Source organism: Panicum virgatum, chromosome 4N, assembly GCF_016808335.1.
Source record: "Panicum virgatum strain AP13 chromosome 4N, P.virgatum_v5, whole genome shotgun sequence".
In the NCBI taxonomy this organism is placed as follows: Eukaryota; Viridiplantae; Streptophyta; class Magnoliopsida; order Poales; family Poaceae; genus Panicum; species Panicum virgatum.
The window spans coordinates 1,853,015-1,862,888 of NC_053148.1; the positions used below are offsets into that span (position 1 = coordinate 1,853,015).

Here is a 9,874-nt window from a genome sequence, read left to right on the forward strand (position 1 = left end):
AAACTTTGCACTGGGATTAGCCTTAGCCCTTGGTTAGCTGCATTCAAAATTTCAAAATTTTACAAGATTTCCCATCACATCGAATCTTTAAACGCATACATGAAGTATTAAATGTAACTAAACAAAATAACTAATTACACAGTTTGTCTGTAATTTGAGAGACGAATATTTTGAGCCTAGTTAACTCATGATCGGATAATAATTACCAAATACAAACAAAAGTGCTACAACGTCAAAATTCCAAAAGTTTTTGCAACTAAACAAGGGCTTAATGCAGTTATGACTGCAGACAGTTGTGTCTCCTTTTAGGCCAGTCTCAGTGAGAAGTGTCATCACATGATTATCTAGACTGTAAACTAGATAACCGAGTCGGAGGAGCGTCATGGTGATGACACTCCTTTCACATTTTATGACACTCCCCCTTCTATCTCTTCTACCACATCAACAAATTTAATACTCATGACACTCCCATGACCCTCCCACTGAGATTGGCCTTAGTGGTTACAAAAGATGGGTAAAAAAAATTTATAAAGCAATGTAGGGTATTTAATTTATTGGCGAAAGGAAAAAAAATACAAGCTATGATTTCTTCGCAAAAGAACCCAACACAAACCCTTCTTGCTCAACTATTGCAGCACCCCACCAGAAAGAACTCGCCATCATCGCATCTGAAAATCGTTGAAAAAATAATTGAAATCTAAGAAGAAAATCAGTCATAAAAATAATAAATGGTAGAATTGGCGAAACATTGCCACGAACCAACCCAGCCCATAATCTAGGTCTGTCCAGCCGAAGAAAATCTCTGGTACCAACCTATCAGCCTGAGCTATTTGTTAGCCGATTTTGAAGTCTCGATTTTAGAAAATCCAAATAAATCGTGCCGTTCTAGTAAAAAGCAAAAAATTGGCCCATGCATTCCAGTCTAAACTCTCTTTGGCCCAGTAAGCGTTAGTATCGGCCCACGAACCCAGCCCGATATCATCATCATCATCACATCACACACACACGATTTGCCGTGGCCCGTGGCTTACCGCGGGAGCATGACTTTTCCCCAAGGCAACAACCCGATCGCCCACGCCAGCCACGCCCCTCCTCAACTCGATCAAACCGCGCACGGAAAACCCCACCGAAATTCCCCAAAAATTCAGATTCCACCAGCAATCTCGAACCCCCGATGCTGGCGGCCTCCATCAGCTCCCTCCCCCTCGCCTCCAGCGCATGAGCTTCCTCCGCGCGCTCGCGGACACCTTCTCCTCGCTGCTCTTCTCGCCGGGAGGCGGGGCGCCCATGGACGCGGCGGGGGCGGCGCCGTCGCCGGCGTCGGTGGTGGGGGAGCGCGTGGCGGTGAAGCTCCGGGGCTACTTCGAGCTCGCCAAGGAGGAGATCGACAAGGCCGTGCGCGCCGAGGAGTGGGGGCTCCCCGACGACGCCACCGCGCACTACCGCAACGCGCTGCGCGTCATGCTCGAGGCCAAGGCCGCGCGGGTCCCCGACGCCGTCTCCTCCAGGTGCGTCTGCGTCTAGTTCCCGTCGCGGCTAGGTTTCTGTATTGGTAGCTGATTAGTGGGTCCCTGTGGGGCTTGCAGCGAGAGGGGGCAGGTCAGGGTGTACCAGGAGAAGATCGCCAAGTGGCAGGCGCAGGTCGAGGAGCGACTCAGAGTGCTTGGCCAGAGAAGTGGCGAAGGTGACTCCTCATTCTCTTGCTAATTCAGCTGCATTATGACAAGGCACCGCAAAGTTCGTGAAATGTTATAGGCTATATGTGCTTTCGTCTAGGATAACCTGTTAGGTTAGCTGCTCCAAAATATGGATGATCAATTTATCATTTATTCGTTCAGTTTAGTGAGCTGTTCAAATGCTTCATAATCTGTGCTGTGGAATATGTGTTCCAACTTTTGTGCTGCTATGATTTGTGTTTGGATGTAATGCAAGGATGTTTGACTTTTTCAGTGTCTTTTGTTTTGTGTAGGGTGCATAAATTTTTCCTGCTTATCTTGTTCGCTTTAGTTTCTTGGTAGTTAATTTTGTATTATCTTGTTTGTGGTTTTCAGGAGCTGCTGCTTCAGCAGTGCCAAAGAAGGTATAGTTTCTGGACTTCAAGCTGCACGTGTGATGTTATATGTATCAAACTTCTCTTTCATAGCTCAACTGATTTTTTTGTAGCTCAAGGAGATGTTTGTGGGTGTCTTCATCTAGGTTGTTTGGCATTGACACTTTATTAGTGTAATGTCATGTATCTTTCTTGTTTTAGTATGAATCAGGCTGCAGGCATTTACTTTATGCAAAACCAGTGTGCCCTTTATTTTCTCCTCGGCTGCCCTATTAGTTTACTGTATGTCCATATGGTGCAATGCTCTACTTGTTGGCCATGTTCTAGGGGTAAAAAACTTGTTAAACCAGGGACTTCTGCTCGTGTGGGCTTGTCTGAGAAAGTGTTTCAATTTTGAAATGTCAAGGATTAGAAAAATGACAAACATCATTTTGTAGGTTGTTGCAAGCAATCCTAGTAATAGGACAGCAAAACCAGCACCAAGTAGCATCCAAAGGTCTACTTTGCAGAATAGCCCTACCTTCAACAGAGGTGGCCAAGCATCTACACATCAGAGGATTAGCAGCGGAGGTTCCAAACCTGTTCAAAAGGCTGGTGCAAGCTATGATGACAAGCTTGTTGAAATGATTAATACAACCATTGTGGACAGAAGCCCTGCTGTTAAATGGGATGATGTTGGTATGTTGCTAATAATTTGTCAATACTCCAGTAAACATCTGGCACAGTATCCTTGATCAGCCATTTGATTTGTAGCTGGTCTCGATAAGGCTAAGCAAGCACTCATGGAAATGATTATTTTGCCTACTAAACGAAGGGATTTATTCACCGGACTTCGGAGACCTGCTAGAGGTAATCTTCTGCATTCTGATTTCTGAAATTGTCCTTCTTTTACACTTGTTCTGTTAATATGAAAATCTGATTATATTTCATTTCATCTTTTAGGTTTGCTTCTCTTTGGTCCACCTGGGAATGGAAAAACAATGCTTGCTAAAGCTGTTGCTTCAGAATCTGAAGCAACATTTTTTAATGTTTCGGCTTCTTCATTGACATCAAAGTGGGTATGTATTATCTTTCCCTTTTGACAATTTGATGTGGTGGCTGATCTAAATTAACTCATTTTTCATTGGCAAAACAGGTAGGAGAAGCTGAAAAGCTTGTACGGACACTTTTCATGGTTGCTATTGATAGGCAACCATCAGTTATTTTTATGGATGAGGTCCGTGTTACAAACCCTTTATGCAGTAAGCATTTGTAATTAGCTTCCATTTTCCCTACATTCCCCACTAATTTGTTAGAATGGTGATTCATCACTGAGAGGGGGGGGGGGGGCTGGTGCCTAGGAGCTGACGTACAACTATCAGACAGAGGGAAAATATGCAATTTCCATTTTCCACAAAACAGTGGAATGCATTGAGCACTAAATTCTGGTCTTAATCTGTATGGACTAATGATTTCATCTACACTTCACTTTTTCTGGTAGTCCAGTGACCACGTTGGTTTTAAATGTGATTTTTGCTGCGTGCTGCTCAAGAAATCTATTCGAAACACAATGATTAATTTACTTTCATCTTGCGACCTTGCAAGTAAAATCTTTCTGAATAATAGGTTTAGTGAGCAAAAAGATGTTATCTGTATACTGTTAGTTCAATTGGCATTTAATATTCTTAGTATTGAACTATATTTGGTTATTTGCTTATGTGATTATATAGATGTTTTCATATTAAGTTGTTTTCTTGTAATATTGGAATCTTAGGCTTCTTTATGGTGGCTGGCTGGCTTTTACTCTGCAGATTGATAGCGTCATGTCTACAAGGTTAGCTAACGAGAATGACGCTAGCAGGCACTTGAAATCTGAATTCCTTATCCAGTTTGATGGGGTGTCCTCGAACCCAGATGATTTGGTAATTGTTATAGGTTAGCATCTTTACCTAGTTGTTTAATTATGCTTTGCTTTTACCTTGTGTTTGCCCTATAGTGAAATATTTATGATATTTCGCATTCACAATTGTAAGTTAGAACTAGATAATCTTGAAATCCCATGCTGAAGCTTTTCTTTCATAAGGACAGTAACTTTTGGTTTGGTAATGCCTGTTGCTTGATTCACTGCTGCTTAGGGCTCAATATCCTGTATTTGGTTTCAGTTTATTGCTTCCCTGAAATTAGTAAAAACACACACACATTTGAGTTGCTATGCAAATGACCTTCAATTTCACTTCTTAGTACTAGGTTTTCATTACTTAAGTAGCCTTGGCTAGGACTTGCAAAACTTGTTCTTCTTGGGTGGTATTTCTGAAACAGCATTCAGCATTATACAGCATGTTATATGAGCTGTCATCAGTAATTCAGTCTAATTAATATGAAACAGTTTGCCTTGTCAGCTTTTAGTGTCCCTATTTTCTCACAGTTATATTTTTATTAAATAAAAAGGACATTGCAAACTAATAATTGGTTTCTATGTTACCAAAATGTTGTTTTTATTTGGCAAGGTATTATCTGTGTTATCTTTTTATTTTCTCTATATTTTTTGTTGATGGCAATTCTTTGTTTAGGGGCTACTAATAAACCTCAAGAGTTGGATGATGCTGTTCTTCGAAGACTGGTAAGATTTATCGCAACATATATGGAGTGTTACTGCTTTTTGTTGGGCTAAGAGTTTATCCTTCATGAAAGCTGCACCTGTTTCCTGACACATTTTGCCTCAGTCTATTGTGGTATACGGAGAGTTCTTTCTGAAACTGGAATGCCATAAAACCGTTTCGCGATAGCAGTTTCTTGTGTTTTCCAATGTTTTTTTAGTAAATCGGATGGCTGCTATGTAATGGTCTATTTATGTTGAGAATAAGCTACTATCCAAAAAATCTACTGGTGATGCTACATGTAGTGAGACTGTTGTATTATTATTCTGTTCTATTGCTGTTTTAGTCAGTGAATGAGTCATGGGTGGTAGATGGGCCTTGAAACATTGGTGGATTGTTGTGCACTTATTTTTCTCAATAATAGTTTACTGTACCGCCTTCATTTTTCTATATTTTGAATGCCACTGTTTTCAATCTTATAAACAGGTAAAGAGAATCTATGTGCCACTACCTGATCCAAATGTACGGAGGTTACTTCTGAAAAATCAGCTCAAAGGACAAGCATTTAAATTGTCCAGTAAGTGCTCCAGGGTTTCGATTGGTAGCTATTCGTTATGTTTGTAAATTGAAACCTAATCTGGAAATGGTTCCTGACAGATTATGATTTTGAAAGACTTGCTGTGGAGACTGAAGGTATTTTATTTTCTGGTATATGGTGATTTTGAAAAGATGGCCTATGTGTTCCTTTGGTACTGAAACAGTTTTGTTTCTAGGATATTCTGGAAGTGACCTGAGAGCCTTGTGCGAGGAAGCTGCAATGATGCCAATAAGAGAACTTGGTCCGCAGAATATTCTTACTGTTAAAGCAAATCAGGTACATTTTTAAAACAATCTGAACATATGTATATTTCTTTTTAGGTTTATTCATGGTTACATAACAGTTGAAACAAACTTCTAGTCATCTCTCTACGGATAATGTAGTCTTACTTATTGTCCAGTAAAAGAATGGGAGTGTCAGCATGAAAAGCAAGCTAACCCCATTTATGTAACCGGTTTTGTAGTTGCGGCCTTTGAGGTATGATGACTTCAAGAACGCCATGACTGTGATTAGGCCAAGCTTGCAGAAGAGCAAATGGGACGAGCTGGAGAAGTGGAACGAGGAGTTTGGTTCGAGCTGACAATGACGCGCACCGTCTGGTGATCACTCAAAACCCCAGTTCGATTGATTTGTATATGATTCCCTCGACATGATGGCTTTACACAAGTGGCCACTCTGCTTACCCTTGCGTGATCCGCCCACATTGGATACGACACGATACGACTATACAGGCACAAGTCTGTTGTCTCTTGTCTGTAGCTATGTGAATGCTGCAAGAAAATACAGCTGCTCGATCGGGCCGAGGGCAGATTAAAGTTGTCATCATGGTGTAAAAAGAAACAATGATTTATAACTTTAAAACAAGGCAAGAATGAGGTTTCACTGCGTGCATGCTAGTACGCATTGAGAGTTACAGCTGCTGCCAACGGCTGAATGGCATGCAACTGGCCTTTACCATTCAGATTCTGAATTCTGATCTGACTTGGCACTCCATCCCTGAAGGGGAAGCCGTTCTTGGCTTGGAGCAGGAATGCAGGATGGATGAGCGGCCGACCAGGTTCGCCCATCCATTCATCTCGCCGGGGACGGGAGGGACCCCCCGAGGCCCAAGCCACCCAGCGCCGGGGCCGCGCGGGGTGGGACCGTGGGAGGCAACGTGCCGGATCGACGTCTTCGCCCGCAGGCCCAGCGCCTCGCGTCGCGTTCGGTTCGCGGCTGACCCGCCGGGCACCAGCGGCACGGGGCGAACGCGCATGTGCCGGCGCCCAGACCCGGATCTCGCGCGGCGCACAGGCAAGGCAAGGACGCAGGCACGCAGGGTGCCGCTGGTCCTCCACTCTCACTGCGCTCTGTTGCCGTGCGCGCGCGTCCCCATCGTGATCCACGGCTCCGCGTCTCTCTCGCCGTGGCCTTGCTGCTACCAGGTGGCAGGTGACGCCTTCACAGAATCACAGCGCTGGGCACGCCGCGGCGAGGTCCCCTGCTGCCGGCTGCCGGTGACAGCGCCGCCGCCGCCCCAGGACACCGAAGTTGATCAGGGAGCATGCAGTGTGTGTTTTCTGCTGACACGGCGACGCATGCGTTGGCATGCTACTGCTGGGCTTGGAGGCGTCGTCAGAGATTCAAGAACGATGCCCTAGCCTATCTTTCATCATCGGTGCAATCATGCTTAGGATTCCCGTTTAGGTGAGCGAAATCAAACCGTCTTTGATGCCGCAGCATCAGCATTTTTGCGCGGGATGATCGACCGGACCGGATCGACCTGGGCCGCAGTGAATTTATCTGTCGTCTACGCTGGAATGGATAGATAGATAGATCGTGGCGCTGGGGCCCACGTGCCTGCGCGCAATGTGGTGGCTGGGCCCCGCGATTTGGCCCGGAATGTTCTTGCTAGCATGTGAAGTGAAGTTCCCCCAACTGATCCACACATGCCGTGCCGGCCTGGTTGGTGAAGTTTGGATTCAGAGAGGCTCGGCACGACGGCACGGCGCCAATCGGAGCTGGGCATTGTACCAGCTAGCCTGCTGGACGTGTGTCCCATTGCTCCTCCGGTCCTCCCTTCTTCCTCACCGGAGTTAGCAGCCAAATTCGTTGCAAAACTCGATTCAAAAAAAATCGTTGCAATTAGAACAGACAGCGTGAGGACATTATATTGCTGCTGCACACTTTATTTTAACCTTCAGTAATAATCTTTAAAGGGACGAACAACTTGGGGGAAAAAAGACAATACTACCCATTGTGACAAGATTTTAGGCCAGTCTCAGTAGGAGTGTTATAGTAGTGTAATGAGCATTAAATTTGCTAACATGACAACGTTTTCATGAAAAGAGAGAATGAAGAGTGTCATGGATTGTGAGAAGAGTGTCATGGTGATGACACTCTTTCGGCTCGATTATCTAGTTTATGGTCTTGGTAACTGTGTCGATGACACTCCCACTTATGGCATCTCCAACCCACAGACGGCCGTCGTCTGCTAGTTTTTGGAATTATCAACGCAGACAACGTAATAGACAGCTCCTCCAACCCATAGCTGCTGTCTATTTAGTTGTTTAATGTTTTACATATAGTCCATGATCTATCATGAAAACCATTTCTATATACAATTTTGTGTTGCAACATATACCTCATGCTTAATTTAAGCATTTAGAACCCTTCTGAAAAATAACAGGGGCTATTGTTTAAATATCTCATATGATTATGATAAGAACTATTTTACAAATCATCTAGGGATTACATTGCAAAATGGTGCAAAATATCTACACCCTATCTCTCTCGCATCTCTCAGCCTCAGTTCCTCTCACTCACAGCACGTTTGTTTCTCTCACTCAGCGTTGACTCTCGCATCTGGCTCACAGAAGGTGGGAGCGGCCAGGAGCGAGCGGCACCGTCGGCCTGCCACGCTCTCTCCAATCGGCTCTGCTCGGCCGGGGGCAAGGCGCAGCGCGCGGGAGCAGGCGGCGCTGCGGCCGGCTCGGCGCGAGTGGAGCGGCGGTGCCGCGGCCGCGTGCGTGCGGAGGCCAGCAATGGCGGGAAAAGCACACGCCAGAGCTAGAGCCGCAGGGGATCCGTCGATGGCGAAGCCTTTCCTCCAACGCGGGTGTCAAGCCGTCTGTAAGTCTCGGGCAACGGGCCGAAGCCGTCGCCGCGCGAGAGGACGGCAGAGGTCGTCGACTCCCGGTTTTGCTTTGGTAATCACAATTAACCGTTAATAGACGGCATAATAAATGGCGTTGGAGATGCCCTTAGACTGGCCTAGAAGAAGAGTGAACAGGTGGCGTGGGTCCGGTACGGCGGATTCGGCGCATTGGCATCGGCATGGCTGAGAACCTCTCGCATCCCACCCACAGCTAGCTACGAGCTACTCGTAGCTCGCACAAACAAACACGCGCAAGCGCTCGCACAAACAAACACGCGCAAGCAATCACATGTCACGCCCTCACAGGTCACATGACTGACCAGACCCATGGAGCCGGCCGGCCGCCGGCCGGCCTATCACTCCGGCCATGGCCATGATGGGTGTGCCTCAGTTTTTGAGGCACTGGGATGGATGGGAGCTCCGGCTGGATCGGATTCACGTCACGTCAGGGCATGGCCATGCCCTGATGGCCATCACTCTTTTCCTCCCCCTTTCGCCTCGACCTCGATCTCTTTCCTTGCACACATCGAGAGGTGGGATTGAAAGAAACCTTCCGGGAGGAGTACTACAGGATCCTCTTTGGGGCCATGCAACCGAGGGAGTGCCCTCCTCTACTCGTCTCTAGTGTGGCGCGCCACAAGCTAGCAGGGAGCAATTGCTGCTCCTACACACAACTCCATGATACAGTGATCTAGACGTGCTCAAAAAATCCTAGAGAGAGAGACGGATGGGCGGATGGACATTGGACAGTATTCGTTTCAAAAAAAAAAAACACTGGACAGTACACTGTTGTAGGAGCAAGGGTAGAGGCTAGACCGCCAGAGAAAGATGAACAGTGCACTGTGTTGTAGCCATGTAGGACCGTGTTTGATTACTTGGTGAAAAGTTTCGAGGAAAATTTTTTGATGGTTTGATCACTAATTAAGGATATTAAATAAAGTCTAATTACAAAATTACCTCCACAACTATGGTACTGTAGCAGTTGCTCTAGTTAATGAGGCCTTTGACCGCATGAGTAGGGAATAATTGAGCGCGATCACTGTAGCATCACTATAGCCAATCATGATGGAACTTGAGTCATTAGATTCGTCTCGAAAAATTATACCCATCCCTAAAAAATTTTTGCAAATAGACTTCATTTAGTTCTTCATGCGGACATTCGTCTTTTTGTGCAATTGTGATTTGACTCCTAACCAAACATGGCCCAGGAGTCTAGTCTAGGAGAGAGAATCAGAGGGAGAGATTCACCCTCTAATTAACCATAGGATCTTTTTTCTGAATCATTGGGGTTTCATTAAGTCTCCATTTAGAAATGCAGGTGTTTTTCCACAAATATTTAATTTTATTATGAAATTTCTGCCGCAACACTCAAATAATGATTGGAAATTGCCATATATATGGACCAGAAATTGACTCCATCTTTCTTGTGCTTCACATTCATTTTTCCTTTTCCCCTATATGGGGAAAACAGACAAGTTGTGATTCATGTGACGCTGTATTTTTCCTCTCAGAGC

General features: G+C 45.3%; 1 protein-coding gene across 1 annotated transcript; it reads left to right on the plus strand.

Annotated features, from left to right (window-relative positions):
• The first annotated feature begins 1,027 nt into the window (after nucleotides 1-1,027).
• On the plus strand, nucleotides 1,028-6,115 carry LOC120670073 (spastin-like). Its single transcript, XM_039950063.1, has 13 exons — nucleotides 1,028-1,508; nucleotides 1,587-1,684; nucleotides 2,052-2,080; nucleotides 2,488-2,728; nucleotides 2,804-2,899; nucleotides 2,993-3,108; nucleotides 3,186-3,266; nucleotides 3,841-3,964; nucleotides 4,600-4,649; nucleotides 5,113-5,203; nucleotides 5,284-5,319; nucleotides 5,400-5,500; nucleotides 5,688-6,115. The coding sequence occupies exons 1-13, from the start codon at nucleotides 1,219-1,221 to the stop codon at nucleotides 5,802-5,804; spliced, it is 1,470 nt and encodes a 489-aa protein (XP_039805997.1). The 5' UTR covers nucleotides 1,028-1,218; the 3' UTR covers nucleotides 5,805-6,115.
• Nucleotides 6,116-9,874: the final 3,759 nt, after the last annotated feature.